Source organism: Lupinus angustifolius, chromosome LG14 (genome assembly GCF_001865875.1).
Source record: "Lupinus angustifolius cultivar Tanjil chromosome LG14, LupAngTanjil_v1.0, whole genome shotgun sequence".
Taxonomy (NCBI): domain Eukaryota; kingdom Viridiplantae; phylum Streptophyta; class Magnoliopsida; order Fabales; family Fabaceae; genus Lupinus; species Lupinus angustifolius.
The window spans coordinates 2651072-2671824 of record NC_032022.1 but is presented as its reverse complement, the minus strand read 5'-3'; the positions used below and the strand labels follow the sequence as shown (position 1 = coordinate 2671824).

Below are 20753 nucleotides of genomic sequence, written 5' to 3'. Positions count from 1 at the left end.
TAAGCATATATAAAATTGATAATGCATTTTGTAATAAATCAAAATGATTTTTCAATCGATAGGTGTTGGTTCAAGTAATACATGTTTGATTCCCCTTAAGCAAGATCTTGGGTTCGAACTTTGTAAATGGAAAAAATATCTGCAAGGAGAGTTAGCCACACATACATGTAGATGTTCCTAACTCGATTGCCTCCGATGCAAAGATACATATAGGAAACAAAAAAAAATTGAATTTTTCACAATTTACTATATTTTTACTTTTCTTTATATTGTCTGTTACTTGCAATCTAGAGAATAAGGACTTCATTAGTTTTGGCACATACTATATTAGTCTTTACTTAAGGAAAAGAACAACTACTTTTGTATGGCTATAGATATGAATTTGTTTCTAAGATACAATAATAAAGGAAATAAACATATTTGTAGGAAAGAAATTATTGTAATTCTAAATGAGAAAATATTTGAAAGATAACATAGTTTCTACAACCAAGAGAACATTATTGCCTCCTTTTATGTGTTATAACAAGATATCAAATACATTGTTGACATAATACTTCTCACCTAAAACATAATCCAAATGTCAAATCAAGTTATTTATTAAAAGAATAACTGGTTTAGACTCGTAAGCACTAACGGATTCTTATAATGTGATTATCTAATACCCCTTATTCATTCAACCGAACAAAACCAAATAATATTCTAATACAATGAGCATGTTTTATCACTCTAATCAGCAAAACATAAAAAAGCATGTTAAATAGAAAAACCAAACGAATAAAACAAATCTAGCAGGAAAACCATTAATTCATTTCAGTCACCACTGAAGTATTACAAAGCTTTATAACCCATCAAAATTGGGAATGTTAAGATGACAACATATATTTGATAGTAACTTGATCACCATAAGGCTGTACATAATTTACAACCATATCTCACCAAATTTACCACCCAAAACGAAGAGGACAAAAGGTCGCTGCAAAGAAACTCCTAATCATGTTAGTAATGGCCATCGAAAACACCTACCAACATTACACAACAACCTCTATTGATGTATGTGGTGACAATGCCACACATACCCTCATCTCCCTTCATGATTATCAACGTAAACCGTACAAAATGATGCTAACTTGAAACATTACTGAGGACAAAAGAAGTAAATTGACCATAAACTTTTTTTAAAGAAGAATAAAAATACAAATAAAAAGGGAGAAAAATCATTCTATAGGTGTATGTCCACACCTAACACCTAGGACAGTATATAATGCTATAAGATGAAAATCAGTCCCATGCACTAGTTACCCCAGGACCGCCGTATCCTCCAGCGTAACCACCAGATGCTCCATATCCACCACCACTGTTTCCAGCACTATGGTAATCAGAACCACCACCCCTACTGAAAGAACCTTCTCTTCGAAAGTCACGGCCTCCAAAACGGTCTCCTCCTCCTGATCGACGGTTCCTTCCTCCACCAAAGGAAGACCGAGCAGCATAACGTGAAAGCCATGCAGGCACTTCTTGATTTGCTTCTTGCATCAGATCTGCCAAAGACCTTGCTAGGTTTGCATTGTTGTCATTAAAGAATGCAGTGGCGAGACCTTTCTTTCCTGCTCGACCTGTCCTTCCAATACGGTGCACATAATCATCGATATCATTGGGAAGGTCAAAGTTAACCACATGGGCAACATGAGGAATATCAAGACCACGTGCAGCCACATCAGTGGCGACCAATATAGGGGTGTTGCCACTTTTAAATGACCTCAACGCGAATTCTCTTTCCTGCAGTCATTGGATAACAAATAAGCATACATCCCCTTTTTGGAATCCCCAACAACAAAAAGCATGCATACCCACCCAGTAAGATAAAAGGAACTAAGAACTAATGACAAGGATGTCAGAAAGAAGTCATTCTTAACCTAATTTAATTAGAAAGTACCTTGCCCGTGATAGGAAACCCATTATGTTATAGGGAAAATGGTCAAGCATCTGTTCTTAAAATAGTCATCTACAACATACAGAAGGGAAGGCGGATATAACTGAGCAACATACTAACCTGTTGTGTTCTGTCACCGTGAATAGTGGTTGCTGGAAAACCGTTTAGATACAACCAGTGCTCCAGTGCATCAGCTCCCTTCTTTGTCTCCACAAAGACTAAAGTTAAAGCTTGCTGCAAAATCCAAAGTCATGCATAAAATAGTCTTATAAATGAACATTTAGCTGAATTTGCTCGCAGAGAAAGGAGATACAATAAAAAACACAACCCACTATTCCATTATATAAATCTACTATATAACCAGAAATACATGTGTGACTTTCCAGAAGCAAGCATCAGTTAGAAGAGCTGAGACCTATGAAGCACAGCCACATCATTTTGCTTCGCATATCAGTAACGGCATGAATCTGATACCGATACGCTTCAATTCATCTTTGATATGTATCCCCAGAGTATTCGAGAAATTAAATTACAAAAAATAAATAATTATGTTGATATGTATCTGAAACACTATTATGGGATAATAGCATCGCCGGTCCATTTTCATAAAAAATAAGGATAGCTTCAGAATTTGTTATTCCAAAAAAACACAACTAGAAGATTAAAGGCAGGGTTTCTTCATACAGTGAATTATCTTTCTCTCTTGAGTGTTGACCATCTATAATTCAAGCATCGACATTATTGCTTCATCTTTCAGCCACCACCGACTGCCCAGAGATAATGAGTTGCAATTGCTATTTTATACCAAATAATGTCTAAGGGGTATATTTCTATAATTCAAGCATCGACATTGTTGCTTCATCTTTCGGACATTTGGGTATTCGATTATGAATTCATTATATTTTATGACTTTTAAGTATTTTTATACACACATCCCCAAGTATATTGTATCCTATATATTAAAAAATGTCTATAGACGTATCAGATATGAATCGTATAAGATATGTGTATCCATACCAGTGCTTCATACGCTGATAGAAACAGAAAGGATAAGAAATGCTATTTCAGTGAATTGTGATCAAACCTTTCCTTGGACACCATTTTCCCTCTGTGCATGAAGAAGGTCCATGAGATGACTTCTCTTGTCAGACTCCTGAACATACTCAACTCTCTGGTCAATTAAATCAGTACTCGAGCCCACTCTTCCAACAGCCAAAAAAATATAGTTTGAAAGGAAATCAGCTGCTAATCTCTGTATATCAATCATAAATCACACAAAAAATCCAAAATCAGTAATTAGGAAGCTGTATTACCGACGAACAAAATACAATTTGCACAATTTGAACAAAAACAGTAATTAGAGTTTCTCAAATCACTTAACATATCAACTCAAATATAAATTGCAACTTGGTCTTCCTACGAATAAACAGTTGACAGTGTGATTGGGGGTTCAAAACCCTGAGTTTAAATATTCACAATTCACAAATACATAACAAAAATGCTTCTCAGGTCAATAACAACTAAAAATATAAAGTAAAACAGTAAAATCACATCTCCCAAAAATAGAAACTCAAGCAGACAACAAAAAACAAAGTCTAAGTGCCCCAGTGAAATAGAAAAGGTAGCAAAATTAAGAAACATGTTATCAATAATTTAAATAAAAACACACATTTAGATGAAAGGATGCTTGACTTGAATGTATATTGTAAAGAATGAATCAAACCTGTATTTCTCTTGGAAATGTGGCACTGAACAGCATAGTCTGTCTATCACCTGGTGGGGGCATGTCCATCTGTTCCACAATTTTCCTTATCTGGGGCTCAAAACCCATATCCAGCATCCTATCTGCCTCATCTAAGGCTAGATATCTGATCATCTGTAGTGAAACTCTAGCCCTTTCCAGCAAATCTACCAGTCTACCTGGAGTTGCTACAAGAATGTCCACCCCTCTCTCCAGATCCCGTAGCTAGAAAAATTAAAACAATTAAGTATCTATACCAAAGCCTAATCATTCATATTGGCTATTACAGAAAAATGTTTTTCATATTTGTATTCGAAGGTAAAATTCGACTGGACACTCTATACTTTAAATTTGATCAATTCAGCAACATTGCAACAAGAACAAAATCTGCAAGACCACTGTTAGAGAGATATGTATTTACACATTCAACATATGCTTAAACAAAGCAGAAAATTCTTATCCAATTATCGAAATCTACAAAATTTACAACAGAAATACATTTAATATATTAATTCCACAACTCCTACAATCAAGTAGGTCAGAATACCTCTAAAATCCAAAACAAAAAGCCCTGTGATTGAACTATATATCCCATATTATACATGCAATATAACAAAAGTTTCAAACTCACTAGAAACCCCTCCAAAACCAACAACCAAGCCTTATTTATCTGCATAACATGGTGGCATAAGTAGTTCAGAGGAAAATAAAAATGAAGAACACAAACCTGCTGGTTTATTGGAGCTCCACCATAAGCAACAACAACCCTAACCCCGGTTTGGTATGAAAACTTTCTAGCCTCTTCATGTATCTGAAACCATATCACAACATTTTCCATTAACTTTAACTGCAAAACTGCAGCCAATTAAAAGCATATCAGAACACAGTCAAAATAACAAACGCACTTGCATTGACAGCTCCCTAGTTGGTGAGAGAACAAGGGCTAGTGGGTACACAGTACGCACACCACGAGGTGGCCTCTGCATGGGCTGGCCCCTCATAATCCCACTGATGATTGGGAAACAAAAAGCAGCAGTCTTTCCAGAACCAGTCTGGGCACAAGCCATCAAATCCCGTCCTGCAAGGGATATCGGTATGGCATTACGTTGAACAGGTGTTGGCCTCACATATTTGCACCTTCTTATATTCTCATTGAGCGCTTCACCCAAGTCAATCTCTGCAAATGTGTTGACAGGAGGAGGAACATTTTCACCAGTGGTCTCAACCGGAATGTCTTCATATGCATCAAAATTTATTCCAGTATTCTCCTGATCAGTGAATGCCGGTTCAGAATCATCCTGGTCCGCAAAGGGGTTGACTTCACGATCCCTGCCACGGTCCCATCCGGCACTTTTGTTCCCCCATCCGCTTGTGTGGCCACTGCCACCAGTCCCAGAACGGTATTCATTTCTAGGAGCAGACCACCTACCAGTACCAGTACCAGTACCAGTACCAGAACCGGAAGCAGGGCCGGTACGTGCAGGAGGAGGAGCAGGGGATTCAGCTGTTGGAGGCGGACGGTTCCTCAGATGTGGAGGCACATAAGCTGGTCGGGAAGGAGGAGCTGAAGTGTTGTTACCTGATCCGGCATTGTTAGCATAAGAAGCATTATCAGCTGCAGAATTTGCAGCCAAATCAGCCCATGAAGTTCGCATAGTCAATCACAAATTCTTGTTGAAAATGATCAGATCTGAAATTCAATAAATTCCATCCAATAAGCATATCGATATCGTAAATTTGAGAGCGTATATAACATCAGAAGAAGTACAAAAAACAAATATAGAGAGAAAGCATAACCATTAGAGAGTGTAATGAAACAAAATCCAGAAATGATGATGAAATATATGATCGAGAATGGGGGGAGAATAAAAAAGAAAAAGAGAGGGAGAGAAATTGAAGAGTGAAGGAAAGTAGGTGTTACCTGAATCGTGAAGGGTAAGTAGAACCCTGAAATGGAGAAGGGGATGACGAAGATTGAGAAACCCTAATGAGGACGGCGCAATAGAAGCTACTTAAGACTTGGACACCAAAAATATCTCTCTCTCTCTCTCTCTCTCTTTCCGATATTTCATTTAATTATTAATAATCAGACTAATGTTTACTATATTCTCTCATCACCCACCCGCTTCTATCGGGTACCAAATAATATTCTCTCATATAATAATAAAAAATAATATATTCAAATCAACTATCTCTAATAAATAAATCAATTTAGATTCTAATGTATTAAACCAATCTATTTTAATATATTGGATGGATATTAATATTTTCGAAAAAAACATTTTTTTTAAATCCATTATTTTAATAAAGTATTTTTTAAAGTTAATTTCTTTTAAAAAGTTTTTTTATTTTTTAAAAAAGTTTTTTAATTTTTTCAATTTTAAAAAAATTAAAATATTTTATGAGCATTCAACATTTAAGATTTCACAAAGTTTCTAGTAAATATTTATACATATCATGTGTTTAAAAATAATTTTTTCATACTAATAACATCCACATGTCCTATAATTAATTTTAATATAATAAAAAAATTAAAGTTAAGATATTGAATGAAATTGAGAAGAAAAAAACATCATTTGTGAAATTTTGTTTTTTGAATGGAAGAATATTCATCCAAATGAAATTGAATATATTGGATGATTTCAAATCTATTCATTGCTAAAATTATTTATTAAATTATATTCAGTTAAATTTATTAGTTCTAATAAATATATTTTCTTAAATTTAGATGAATTATAGATAATTTTGTCACCGATATGTTATTTAAGTCTAATTATGATGTGTTTGGGATAGAAGTGAAAATGAAAGAAAAGAAAATAGAAAGAAATATTTTGGATAGAGAGAAAATTGTGAGGAATAGAATAAGTTTTATGAGTTGTTTAGTAGAAGTGATATACAATAGAATTTGAAGAGAAAGAAATGAAATTTTTTCATATTATACAATTAGATCCCTGAAAATAACATTAAGCATGCATATGGTATGAATAATATTTTTACTTTCAGTTTATAAACTGTGAGATTATAAACTATTACATTATAATATTTATGTTTGAGTAGTTTAACTGAAAACTAAATATAAACTAATTTTTTTGTTTGGCTAAGGTAAAAATATTGTTTTTGTACATAGTAAATTATAGAAAAGAGTATGAAGTTATTTGTTTATGTTATGATTATTTGATTGTTTTTTACACTATTTTCTAAATATACATTTTCTTAATATTTACCATCATATATATTTTTACTATAATCTTTTTAATTTTTAATATTACATGGCACAAAAATAAATAAAAGTTGCTAAATTTTAATTACACAATTTACAGAATAAATAATGCACAAATATCAAGTTTTATACAAAAGTTTTAATAATTTCATCTCTAATTGAATATCGAACAATACACATGTGCTCATAAGATATATTATCTATATGTTTAGCAAGATCATCATCTTCACCATTGGTAGCATCTCATCAATATTTGGTATATCATCATCATGATCATTAACGATCTTAAACTCAGGATCTGAGATATTATTTTGTCTAATAAAATTATGTATTGTCATTGTGGAAATAACTAGTTGGACCTAAGTAGAATATTTAAACTTGGGCATGCGATGCAAAATTACAAATATATTCTTCCAAACAGTAGCCCGCTTGAATTCAGAAAGATGATATCACTACATTTATATAGCCCCAAATATCTAAAGGGTGTTGGATAATCAGCATCTACCAAATAATATTTACCCGACAAACAATTAAAAATGTGAAGAGAAATTAGCACTCAATAATAATAGTAGGATTACAAATAGTATTACTTAAAATGAATCTATTCAAGAAAATTGATTATCAAACTATCGGGAGGATGTGAAAATTTGAAGCTTCTATCATGGAGTGCTTCATAAAAAATTCTACCATCATATACTCTCCTTTCCCATCATGCCAATGCAAATGTGAAACACATCTCAACCACACATGGCCATGACATTCTGACTCGTGTACCCCTTTCTACCTATATATTTTGCATGTTCAATTTGAGGCACTACACAAGGAACATGCTCAATTTTTTATTTCTCACCACTCAGCCAATGCTTCAAAGATATTTTTCTCAGGATTCTAACTTAGTCCAATTTCTTTTCCAAAAATTTTATACCACGTTTATCATTTTTAAGTTTTCCCACTTATTCTTAATTTAATCCTAACATTTCATTGAAAATCTTGAACTAAAATTATCTTCATTTTTAATGTGTATATGTAATAACTATGAGTTACACATCTCGTTAAAATTGGAACAAAAAATTGAATAGAATCGATCAATTTTAAAAATATTGTCGGACATTAATAGAAAAGAATTCATTTTTTACGGTTTTGGTTTTTTGTATTAATTTTCAGTTTCTTTTTTGGATCAATCTAAATTTGAATACTCTTACTAACAAATAAAGTTAATGTTTTATTCCCAAGATCTGACACTACCCTGACCTACAATATTGGTTCAAATTTATCTTCTCGGGAGTGGTCATGGTTTATTTACTCTTCCTAATATTCGGTAGGAGCTTCAAATGTGATATTGGTTTAAATTTCTATTCTCAAGATTTGACACTACCCAACTTGTGATCTTGACTTAAATTTCTATGACATGGAAGGATATTTTGATTTGAAGGTTTTAGTTTTAGTTTTAAGTTTCAGGAAGCATGGCTTGTTATAATGTAATTATTGAAGGACAAAACCTATTAGTGATACAATACAAAATAATAGTGGGTCTCCTTTAGTTTGAAATTGGAAGTTAAATATACAGATTATAGAGGATGGCAACACAACACAGGGGAAGAAAAAGACAAGACAAGGAATAGAGAGACCCAACAACATGATTTTCTATATAGTTTTGGCCAAAAAGATAGGAATTAGGTAACATACAAAACTATGAGAAATAGAAACAGACATGATTTATGAGAACGGAAGTGTTGATGATGATCCAAAGTTGAAACTTAAAGTAGGCAGAAGAAGTGGGATATGAAAAGAAATGGTAAAAGCCCAAATACCCACTTCTCTCCCCACTTCTCTCCCCACCCACCACCACCACTCTTTTCTTCACTGCTTGCACTTGAGCTTGAGCTTGATCTTGATCCCTTTTCACCACTGCCTCCTGTACCAATTTTTGTTGTTAGTTTGTTACCAATCAAAGTAACATAACACAGAGAGGGAATAATAGTTTCATTACCACTGGAAACTGATGGCACGGAACTATTGGTTTTTGTAGATTTTTCAAATCCCTCAAACACCTTAGCTTCTGAAGAGTTAGGTGCCAAATGCAAAAGATCTGAAATAAACCAACAAAAAACCACTTCATAGACATATATATGATTGATGAATGATACATAGTTATAGGTATAGAGTATAGAGTTAGACATATATATATATATATATACCTACACACTGAGATATATTAGCAGGTGTATGACAAGCAGTGGGTAGTTGAACAGCAAGAGTGGCATTGATCTTGAAACCAAGTGTAGGGTCATCACGATCTTTGATGAGGATGCATATGCATTTCTTGCTAGTATCAAGTACCACTTTGAGGCCACTGCAGCAATCTATGGTTGGTGTTTTCACTTCACCACCAACATAAGGAAGACAATTTGCTAGCCCAACTAGTTTGTCAGCACATTCATCTCTATCTTTGCTTAAATCTGACCTTGCAAAACCAGCACCTAATAATAGTACCACTAGTACTATTGCTGAGGAGGAGAGTAATACTATTGAACCCATTATAATAATTTCAGATGAAGAAAGAAAGAAAGAAAGAAAGAAAGAAAGAAAGAAGGAAACAGCAGAACTAGTAATGCTACTCTCTCTTTTTATGCTTTGCTTGTGACTCTCCTCACTTTACTAAGTACTAATTTGCATCTCATTCTCACAAGACTTTGTGAGGTCCACCATATCACATGTGAACGAATTTTTGTCGCTAAACGGATATTATACATATATAAACACCGTATGATAGTATGATTTTGCTAATCACTGCCATTATAAAAAATGCTAATGTGAATGAACTCACTTTCATCAAAGAAAATTAAGCTCTATCTGTCAAAAACACAATGTTGTAATCTTACTGGTTTTTAAAGTTTACTCTTCATTGATATAAACAAAATTGTAACATAGATTCATTAATTGAGTACAATAGTGATCTCATCATTCTTCTTCTTGATTTTTAGGCTTACACCAGTTCCTTGTAATATATATTGTATATAACCTGACAACCCGTGATAAGTTGAAATTATTTTATTTTAGGTAACCCGTGATTAGTTTGGATCATACCCGTGATTACTCATATCATTTGATTATGGTTAAGTCGGACCCACACAAAAACTGTCTCTGTACAAGAACATTATTGTACTATTATAATTATAAATAAAAAACTTGTCTGAAAACTCAATCCTCTCTCTCCCTCTCCCTTTTGCTTCTTCCACATTCACACCTCACCCTCTATCTCTCTGTTTTGCTTTTCACTTACTTCATTTGATGTGCTACTATTACATTTTATCTGCAAATATTTAGCGTTGTAAACTTCACAGTGCATTGACTTGCTGTCACGAAACAATTATATGACTAGCTTTTAAGGTTACAATCAATGGTCTCTTCATATAGTTTTTATTTATTTATTCAAACTAAAAAATGACAAATATTAGTCCCTGCGGTCCTCCATGGGACCAAATGAGATAGGTTGCTGTTAATGTTATTTTGGTCAAAAATCAATGATATATATGCTTGCATAAAATGGAGAAATGCTATATTTTTTTAAAAGACTCGCAAAAGTATACCTTAATTGAGCCTTGGCAATAGCCTTGCAGAAAAATACAATTAGAAATTAAGTGATTTTATAACCACATGCCTATGATAAACCTATGAAATTAGTACACCATTTGTGTCTGTCAACAAGGGGAAGATTGCATACACCTATCCTCTGAAGACCCTTTTAGTGTTTACGTATCTGTAGCCCTACCCGGTTTCCTCATTTTCCAGGATTACCTTTCTGCTGTGGAGTTGCAACAGAAGTAGGTGAAAAAGGATCATAAATCTGGTCCACAGGATATGCTGGCTTACCAGATGCCATGGTGTGATTGCTGCCGAATTTCTGATTCAGAGTCCACGGCCTCTGAGCAGGATAATTGTGTTGAATGTGCATGCTTCTTGGCACACCAGGATTAGGCAAAGTTGGCATTTGAGGTGCAGAAATAAAGTTCTTCATACCCATTTGTGGGATTGGAGATTGACCAGCATATGGGAATGCAGCATTTCTCGGTGGAATTGAGACAGAACCTGATCTTCCTGCAAAGGGAACAGTAGAGGCACGAGCTTGAGTTTGATCCACCTGGTTGGGAACTTGTGTCCTTGGAAACCCAAATGGCAGTGGCTGTGGACCTGAAGGTGGCAGTTCTTGTGTAGCTTGACTGTTTGGTATTGAGACAAATTGAAACTCAGTGTTCGGCCGCTGCGAGTGAAAAGTAAAATTTCCAGAATTTGATGACATCAAGATAGGTGGTTTAACATTGGTGTGGTAAGGAGCAACTCTAGAAGCAGAATTGGGTATTCCTGATTGCTGACGTAATGGAAATGAACCAGGTCCTGATAAATGGTTTACAGATGAATGAGTAGGTGGACGAGGCATTGATCCCAAAGATGAGGGCAGTCCAAGGGGAAATCCTGCTTGATGTGTAGGAAAAGCAGCAGATCGTGGCATCATCGACATATTAGACTGCGGTGGCTTAAATGCAATATCCAGTTGTTGATGTAGAGAAACAGGTGTTGCAGGTGGAGGCATAGGTCCCATGTTGCTGAGACCTAGAGACATTTTACCAGCCACAGGTGCACTATTTTGTGCAGAAGGCATTGATATCTGGGGTTGTCCTATTGGTGAAGCATTTCTCGGAGCTGACAAATTCTGTGCATATATTATAGAAGGATTTCTGGGTGGCCCAATGTGACCCAAAGGACTTGCCTGAGTAATATGTGAATGCTGTGAGATCTGTCTTGGCAGTGGCGCTTGCATAGAAACATGTTGATTTGGAAAAGTTGGGTGGAATCCAGGTTGAGCACCAAAAGTTGAAGCCATGCTTGCAGGATTCAATGTTTGTGATGGAAAATGAGTTCCGGTAAGACCTGATGGATTTGGAGTGGCTATATTGGCAGAAGAAACAAATACAGGTGCATGAGACGGAACTGCTGAAAACCATGGACCAGAGTATTGAAAGTGATCTCCATGAATTTGTGAAACAGCTGCTGGTCCTGGTTGCACCATAGCCTGGTTTGCCAAAGCCACAGAAACTGCATGAGAAGGGGAGCCATCTTTGCTTTGACTTAGAACATTAGTGCTATCCTCGGAAACTGATACAGCGGGTGTGGAATTAGCAGCTAAATTCCCCTAAATAAAAGACAGCAACAGTTATAAGAATAATGAAAACAACAGAAGGAATAACATCATTACAAAAATAGATATTTATTCAAAAAAGTAATAAAACATAACTGAGCCAGCTATAGATCATAAAGCTTGTCACGTTGCGTAAAATGACAAAACTCACAATTACAGAGGTAATTAGTAGTTCAATGATGGAAACTGCTACATCAACTTTATCAAAACTATCAGCTGATACATTAACATGCATCTCATCATAACTGCCCTTGTTATCAGCTCCTGGTTTAATTTCACCCTGAAATGAAACAGTTAAATGAATGGAAAACAGATAGCAGATGCAAACAATAATTGTGTTTTGCTTGACAAAACCAAGTTCATGAAGAACAAAAGCCACTTAGGAACTTACTTTCTCTCCTGTGTCTGCTTTAGTTCCGTAAACTTTTATCTTGGCACCAGTTTCCTGATATGAAAAACAAATCAAAAGAAATAAACAGAGTTTAATTTAGTGCTCTCAATCAGCAGATAGAGCTTGCAAAATGCAGAATACCAGACAAAGATTAGATATAATTGCAACAGTCTTACCTTTTCTAGTCGCTTTTGATTATCACCTTCAGGCCCGTATATTAAACCAATAAAATTGTAGCCAGGATATTCTTGGACCTGTAAGTTGGTATTGCATATAAGGGCTTGTATTCCAGAATTGCAGGTTTATATAACATGGTATTTATGTAGAAAAATATGCTATGAAGATCATTCTTAAAATTAAATTACAACAAAAGGATGCCAAAGTCAATTATTATATCAGAAAGTAAAAGGGATTGCGACATTTTACATTCTGTCCAAGCAGAGCGATCACTACATACAAAACTATTGCAATCTAGGATAGGTTTTAGTTCGACCCAGTTGTGATGCTCAGTTCACTGATATGACTTGGTCTGCAACTTTATTTTCAACTTTCTCTAAAGAATATGAGGATCTCTGACAACATGAATATTCAGGAAAGCAGTGATGGAAAATGCATAAGATCATTTATTATTTTGCAAAATTTACAAAAAACATGCATGTCAAGATACTGATACTCATACAATGACACAAATCCATCAAATGATTTTTTTCCAGGAAATTTCCTTGGTTGACATAAAGATTGGAGATTGCGCCGCCCTTTACTCTTTTGTTTAAGGAGGTTATTTACACTTTTATAATCCTTCCTGTTTTCTAATACAGTTTTTCTTTTATATCTAACCAAAAAATCAGTGTAAGTTCAGTCTATATTTAAAAAAAATTAAAATAAAATTCTGCAATTGATTTAATCCCTTGGTATTATTTTTCTGGAAAAGAAAAAAAAGTCCGAAAATGAGCTACTTGTTTTTTTAGGTAATTAATTAATTAATGCTCCTCACATACAACAACAACCAAGTTTTAGTCCAACTAGGTGGGGTCGACTACATGGATTGAATGTCATAATGTTGTATCATAAATCATGTCCATTGACAAAATATTGATCTCTAAATCTTTCCTAAATGGTTTCGGCTATGGTTTTTCTTGGTCTCCCTTTGCCTCTAGAAATTGGTATAGCCTTCATTCGGTCTACCCTCCCTACTGAGGCTTCTAATAATCTTTTCCATACATGCCCAAACTACTTAAGGTGCGATTCTACAATAAGAGTTACCCGAACCTTTTCCCTAACGCATTCATTCCTACTTCTATCTTGCCTAGTGTATCCACTCACCTAACACAACACAACATTCTCATCTTTGCTACATTGTGTTTATACTCTAATTAATGCTCCTCACATGCTTAAGTGAAATACCTTGAACCTTCAAGTCAAACCAAACTAATTAACTATCCAAATGGCAGATTAAATCATATTGATATTAATGTTAATCTCCTGAAAAGTGCGTCACTCCCTCCCAGTATAAAGAAATAGTGAAATACTATAACTCCTACAACCCTCAGACACAAGCTTAATGATAACATTGTCAGGTACAGAAGGATTCAAAAGATCGAAATTGTACAAAATATGCAGGATGAACACCAAAAACGATGTTGATATCTAAATCCAGGAAATGTATCATCGTTTTTCATAATTATAAGAACTGAAGAATGAAATATGAATAGTAAAGATTTAGGGTGTAGTAGGAAAGTAGGAATATATTAGAACGAATACTCACAGGCAAAGGAACAGTGGCCTCTTTGAACAAGGGTTTAAAACCAGGTGGAGGTTTGTAACTAGGATCCAATTTGAGTATTTCACCTGGATATGATTAAGAAGAAGATATTATGGAATAAGAAAAATGATACAACATAAAAACTGTGTTGCAATTCATTGAATTTCTTGGAGTTCTTTTCTTGAATTCGTAGAATTTCCATACAAAAAAAGTTATAGTTGAAGTAAAACTAACCTATCGCTTCCCGCTTTTCAAGTTGGAGTATTTCAGTCTTGTTAGATACATCCAAATATGAAGATCAGTAGTTTAAATAAAAATAATAATATATAAATGAAAAGGAAGGGACAGGGTGCTAACCATGATATTAATTTGAGTGTCAGAGTTGGTTTTATCTGGATTCAAGTCTTGAGTGTTCTCAGCCTCCAATATTCCTGATTCCAACTGTTTCGTAATTTGATGTACTCGAATCTGCTGACAAGAATAGAGAGAGAGAGAGAGAGAGAGAGAGTTATTGAGAAGTAGGAAATAAGATCGAGAGAGATGGGAATGAAATGAAATGATGATTGACCTGTAAAGCTAAAGCCTTTCCCTTGGTGACCTGAGGATCATGTGTGAGATCAGTTCCCCATTTAGTTATCCTGTGAATGATGGGTCCATGTTGTTGTTTTTGAAAAACAGGAACCAATGAACCAGATAATTTGTTTTTAGGAATCACGAATCCAGATTTGGCAGCAGCAGAAGCAGCACCAAATATAGAGATCTTTTGGGAACTAGTAGTAGTAGTAGTAGTAGTAGAAGAAGAAGAAGAAGAAGAAGAAGAAGAAGAAGAAGAAGAGGAAGAAGAAGAAGAAGACTTGGCAAATAACATAATTGATTATAAGGAGAGGAGAGAATAAGGAAAGAAATATGGAATGATGAGAAATGAAAGGAGGAACCTGATGGAGGGAGAATGCAGGAGCAACAGCAACAATGAGAAAGAAGAAAGGAACAAAACCCTCTACGCCCAATTCTATGTCGTCTTCTTTACCTATTACCCACCACCATCCATGCTATGCCCCCAATTTATTTTATATAATTAATCATTGCCTTTACAACAAATTCATTTTCAACTTAATCCAACTTACATCATATTTTTTTTTATTATTAATCTATAACTATTTTTGTAAAATCTTCATAAATCTATCAAATTTCTCATAACCTATTTTTCTAGGTTAAGATTGTTGACTTAAACTCTATAAGTTTAAGTTTTAGGTTTTACAATGAACTAATGTATACAATTCAATATGATGAATAATTTGTCCATAAAATTGTCTCTAAATATACAAATGCATTCATGTCAAAATTAACAATAATTAGTTTTATTGAGAGAGTTTTTCCTCATCAAGTCCATCCACAATATATTCTACAATACTTAGTGGTGCATTAATTTTTTATTATAATATTTATACATTTTAATGTAAATATTTATATTTAGTCAATATATTCATTCATAATACTTATATTTAGTAATTAATGATAATTAGAATGAATGTTAAATGATATGGTATAAAAGACTTAGTTGAATTATCACACTTGTCAATAGATTTTTGTTACATGTAAACCTTCAAAAAAAAATTAGCAACGCTTCTTACTAAAATCTTATAATTTACAACTTTAATAAGTGAAACTTTTACACCAAAAAGAAGATTTAAGTCAAATTTACTTATAATATAAATGGTTTTCCTGTAGAACCATTATTTTGGAATGAGTAAAGTTACTATCACGCATTAAGAATTCTATACAAACATATTATGTTTCATATTATGTTTTTACATATCCAACCATAGAAATTACTATCAAGATGAACTCGTTAAGGATTGATTTAAGTCGAATAAAATATTATTTATTTGTTTAACTTAAAGATCAATTTACTTATTATATATAAACACTTTTAGTGCATGAAAAATGAAACAGCCATATTAGTATTTTAGAACATATTTTAGTCATTATCAAGAACTAATTTAAAGTTTTCATATTTGTAAATTTTTAAAAACGAATTTGTTTTTCTTTTTAAATTAATAACTGGGAGAAGATAGGGAAATAAAAAGAGAAAGACTTATAATCTAATATATAAAGTAAATAAAAAACTAAAATATGATGATTATGTTTCCTGTGATCTTTGACATTAATTTCTGGCTTTGACCTCTTTTGAAATAATGTTAGAACAAAAAGCAAAAACTATAAAAGCTGTTGAGGTTGTGAAAGGGAATATATATAGGTGAAAAGAATAAGACTAGTTGAACTAAAGAGCATGCTATATATCAAGTGTGTGAGTAGTCTTATCAGGAGGTTGTTGTAGAATTGGATGAACAGTAGGTTCTGCTGGTTTATTTCCCATATCTTTAGTTTTATGTAGGAGGAAAGTCCCTGATAAAATTGTCACAAACCCACACAATTCAGTAGCAATCTGCGTTGTTGTTTGTGTGTCCCAATCCTGCATCATATATATATATAACAAAAGTAAGACTCCTCTCAAGTAATGGAAAGATAAGTGACTTTTTCCTTTATATTTTAAGGGTAAAAATGTAATATCATTACACATAACAGAAATATAAGTGTAGTCTCACTCATATAACAAACACATCATTCACCAACTTCTTCTACTTTATATATATAATCAACAAATATATAATTATCAAGTCACCTACCTTAAACATGATTATGCTTGCGAAGATGGTAAATGATGTAAACGCGACGTAGTAAACTGGTGATATGACAGCAGTATTAAAGATGTCCAAAGCCTGCAAACAAATATATATGTTTCTCAAATTAAATTAAATAATCACACTGCAAAATAATTTGTGCGGTTAATTATATAAAATGTAAATCAAATCAAAGCTTATTCACCTTGTTCAAGTAGTTAATCTGTAAAAGACAACATGTTATAACGATAGTTGTAAAGATCCAAGTCTGAAAGTAAATAAATTGATTCATCCCTTCAAATGTAAGCTTCAAAGCTATTCCCACAGCTTTGACACTCATAACCTGTATATATATATATATATATATATACATATGCAAATCATTTATATATAGAGGGCAAGTTAATTAATTATGGGCATGTATATATATATATATAATTGATGATTAGTACCGTAAGTGAGCCCATGAGAGAACATATTCCAATATATACGATCATATGGCTCTGACCATATTTTGGTGCATAACGAAAAATAAGAAGTGAAACCAATATCACAACGGCGCAAAAATAGACAATAAAACCTGTTCATGAGAAAATTAAAATATAATTCAGTTGGATTAATAAGTATGGGTTTATAAATATACATATACTACGTACCTGGTTCTGTAGCAAGATACCATACTTCCTTAACAGAGTGAATGTCTCTCTCATGTGGTGCATGCAAAACTATAGTTGTAGATCCCACCACACACAGAGCACATCCAAGCACCCCAAACATGTGCAATTTCTCTTTCAAGATAAAGTGAGCTAGCACAGCACTGCATCATTATATATATATATATATATATAAAACAATTTTCAATTTGAATCATGAAATCCCATATTTGTGTTGATTGTTTAATTACCTGAAAATGATGCTTAAAGCTCCCAAAGGAGTTACAAGTAATGCTGGAGCAAATGCATAAGCTGCAAAATTGGCTATTTCCCCAACGATCACTACAAAATATATACATTGTTTTATAAGAATCAAATATTGTACCCAAGTTGTCTTGCAAAGATATACATGAAGCATAGATAAAATGAGTTGCAACAAATTTGGTATAAATATTATTTGGTATATAGTAATATACAATGTGAATATCTATTGCATGCAGAAACTATACACGTACGTTAATATATTAGAATCTGTAAAAGGAGAATAAGAGAAACAGAAAAATGAATAACTCACTTGAAATCATTCCAGCCCACCAAAATGGTTCATACAGGTAGGAATGACCTCCAGTGGCTGATGATGAAATCAAAGATCAAATAATTAAAATGTGATTTGAAACATTTTGAATAATTGTGAGAGAATTAAAAGTGGAAGGACTATTATTATTATTATTATTATTTATTTGAGAGAAGAACCTGCACGTTTCCCATTACTAGCAGCTTTTCTAAGACCCATCTTTTTAATGATAAAGCTAGAACCAATGAAAATGCTTGAGGACAGAGCCATAATAAGCCCAATTAAATTATCTGATGATATTGCCATTATGATAAATATGACTCAAGCTTGCGGGGCCAAGATTTACAATCCAATTCCTTCACCTGCATGCATGCATCATGCATAACATAATATATAAAACAAATTAAAAGATAATGAAAGTTAAAAAATGCAAAATGTAATAATGATGAAGAGGTAAAACAAAAGAGAATATTACTTTTTAATTTATTTTCTTGGCACCCTGCAAGCAAACAAGTTTTGCAGTTATTATAACCCCATAATCTTCATGGGATCAAAATAGGTGTATTGACAAGTGATGATGATGATGATGGAAGGGTAAAGAAAGAGGAATTGAGACGCTGTTTCTTGAGCATCTCAATGTCCCAAAAACAAAATGAGTGTAAACCACAATTTAAATCTTTTTTTTCCGCATCCTGCGTTCTCTTAATTTTCTCCACCTTCTCTTTCTCTTGAGTTAGATAACGCATTCATTTTAAATGATTAATTAACATATTTTACAAATTCCTCCTTTCAATTGAGTTGTCTTTACTGAGTTGAAACATAACACACGTAGCTTATTCCTTTTTTACTGTTGGTGTGGAGTGGGGTGGAGGAGTGAAGGACCTGTTTCTCCCACGCGTTACTGTTGGTAAAAGAAAAGGTCAACAAAATTAAGAGGAACAACTACTATTTACTCATTAATTACATATTATTACACAGATTTTCATATCACCAATAATAGTGACAAAAATTTAAATTGAGTTTCATATTATTACACAGATTTTCATATTACAAAATTGAGTTTTAATTTAAATTTAAAATAATAGTGAGAAAAATTTTTCGAACCAAATAAAAACAATAAACAATTGAGAGGATCAAGAAGATAAGTAGTATTACCATTAATAAGTGCGTAAGGTAGTAAACAAACTCTAATGGGAAAAATCAAGTATTACCTTTTTGGCTAATTGTCTAACCTATTCAAAAAACATATCCCTTAAGAAATATAATGAATATATTGATTTACCTAACTTTTATTGTATTATTTCCTACTATATTATATCTCTCTTTGTAGCCAATAATTTTCACTATTTATATGAATCAATAAAATATTAAATGTGAAAAATAACAAGTAATATAATTTTAAACTTATAAACGAGATAAATAAAACATATTTAAAATAAAAATAGAAATAATATAACACTCTTAATACAGTCATTTACAACTCCCCTCTTAAATTTGGGATTAATAGATGATCATTATTGATTAAATGACCGACCAATATGTCGTTTATTTCTACGTGGAGAAAAACTTCACTTTAGAAACTCGTACAACATATAATATTTAGAGACAACCAATAGAGTAGTGTCAACTCATGAAAACCTAAACAGAAAAACGTAGTTGGAGATATAACCAACGCTTATGATAAAGTTTTAATTAGAATTGATTTTTTCATGTATTATCAAGATTTATTGGTTGTCTTTATATAGATATATTCTCACACAAGTCTTTCTCTAACTTAAAGAGACAATTTTTCCTAAACTCATACACCACATCATATTTAAACACAACCAATAGAATAGTGTCAACTCATAAAAAACTAAATTAATTAAATTTTAATATGAAACATCTAAATAAAAATGAGAATGAATTCACTTGTTCCAGAAGTAAGTTAAAAAAACTACTTCATATTTTAGTCATTCAATAAAAATCTAATGGTACATATATATCTACTAATCCAAATCGTAGAAATTTCCTAGAATAAATTGCTAAAACATGGAGTTGTTTTTTCAACTTACTCCTAGAATAAATGTACCACTCCCAATAAAAATACATATTAATTTATAATCCTATAATCTTCTCCCATTCATCTTATTTGTTTTATAAAACTTATATAAAGACTCATACAACTCATCATATTTAAAGACAACCAATAAAATAATGTCAACTCACACAGAACTAAATTAATTAAATTTTAATATGAAATATATATTTATAAAAATAAATATTAGTTTATAATTCCATAATCTTCTCCCACCTATGTTTCCTTTTCTGATAAAGTTACACATTCTTTTATGGACTTTTCCATTTTTTACAAGTTTTCCATTTCTTGTTTTTCTCATCTTTCAAAAAAAAATTACTTTTGCTTCACCCATACATTCCTTATTTCTTATAATTGTAGGTACAATGTAGAGCATGATGAATCTCAACCACTTGAAAATGATAAATCCAAAGATAATTTTGTTGGTCAAATTGTGAATAACAAGGATGAAGTTTATAATTTAGAGGGAAGTTCTCATGCAAAGATTAAAATATCTTATAATTTATCATATCACGAAGCCATATTTA

General features: G+C 32.8%; 4 protein-coding genes across 5 annotated transcripts; all 4 read right to left on the bottom strand.

The window, feature by feature from the left end:
• On the bottom strand, window positions 776-5730 carry LOC109326452 (DEAD-box ATP-dependent RNA helicase 37-like). Its single transcript, XM_019559140.1, has 7 exons — window positions 5593-5730; window positions 4577-5361; window positions 4399-4482; window positions 3654-3896; window positions 3015-3182; window positions 2051-2164; window positions 776-1776 (listed from the first exon to the last, which is right to left on the bottom strand). Exons 2-7 carry the CDS (start codon window positions 5324-5326, stop codon window positions 1279-1281), a joined length of 1857 nt encoding a protein of 618 aa, XP_019414685.1. The 5' UTR covers window positions 5327-5361; window positions 5593-5730; the 3' UTR covers window positions 776-1278.
• On the bottom strand, window positions 8621-18329 carry LOC109326457 (protein YLS3-like). 2 transcript variants are annotated; one of them, XM_019559148.1, is made up of 4 exons: window positions 18300-18329; window positions 9090-9432; window positions 8882-8980; window positions 8621-8806 (listed from the first exon to the last, which is right to left on the bottom strand). In XM_019559148.1, the coding sequence occupies exons 2-4, from the start codon at window positions 9427-9429 to the stop codon at window positions 8649-8651; spliced, it is 597 nt and encodes a 198-aa protein (XP_019414693.1). In that variant the 5' UTR covers window positions 9430-9432; window positions 18300-18329; the 3' UTR covers window positions 8621-8648. The 2 variants fall into 2 exon arrangements, with proteins under 2 accessions (XP_019414693.1, XP_019414694.1); XM_019559149.1 differs by lacking the exon at window positions 18300-18329 and having other exon boundaries at window positions 8621-8803; window positions 9090-9539.
• On the bottom strand, window positions 10413-15289 carry LOC109326309 (branchpoint-bridging protein). The gene is made up of 9 exons (XM_019559008.1): window positions 15280-15289; window positions 14810-15069; window positions 14599-14709; window positions 14476-14512; window positions 14245-14327; window positions 12656-12733; window positions 12480-12533; window positions 12240-12368; window positions 10413-12082 (listed from the first exon to the last, which is right to left on the bottom strand). The coding sequence occupies exons 1-9, from the start codon at window positions 15287-15289 to the stop codon at window positions 10673-10675; spliced, it is 2172 nt and encodes a 723-aa protein (XP_019414553.1). The 3' UTR covers window positions 10413-10672.
• Window positions 16359-18786, bottom strand: LOC109326455 (probable magnesium transporter NIPA1). Its single transcript, XM_019559144.1, has 9 exons — window positions 18625-18786; window positions 18329-18511; window positions 18150-18206; window positions 17827-17917; window positions 17579-17739; window positions 17375-17502; window positions 17128-17265; window positions 16929-17021; window positions 16359-16714 (listed from the first exon to the last, which is right to left on the bottom strand). The coding sequence occupies exons 2-9, from the start codon at window positions 18453-18455 to the stop codon at window positions 16535-16537; spliced, it is 975 nt and encodes a 324-aa protein (XP_019414689.1). The 5' UTR covers window positions 18456-18511; window positions 18625-18786; the 3' UTR covers window positions 16359-16534.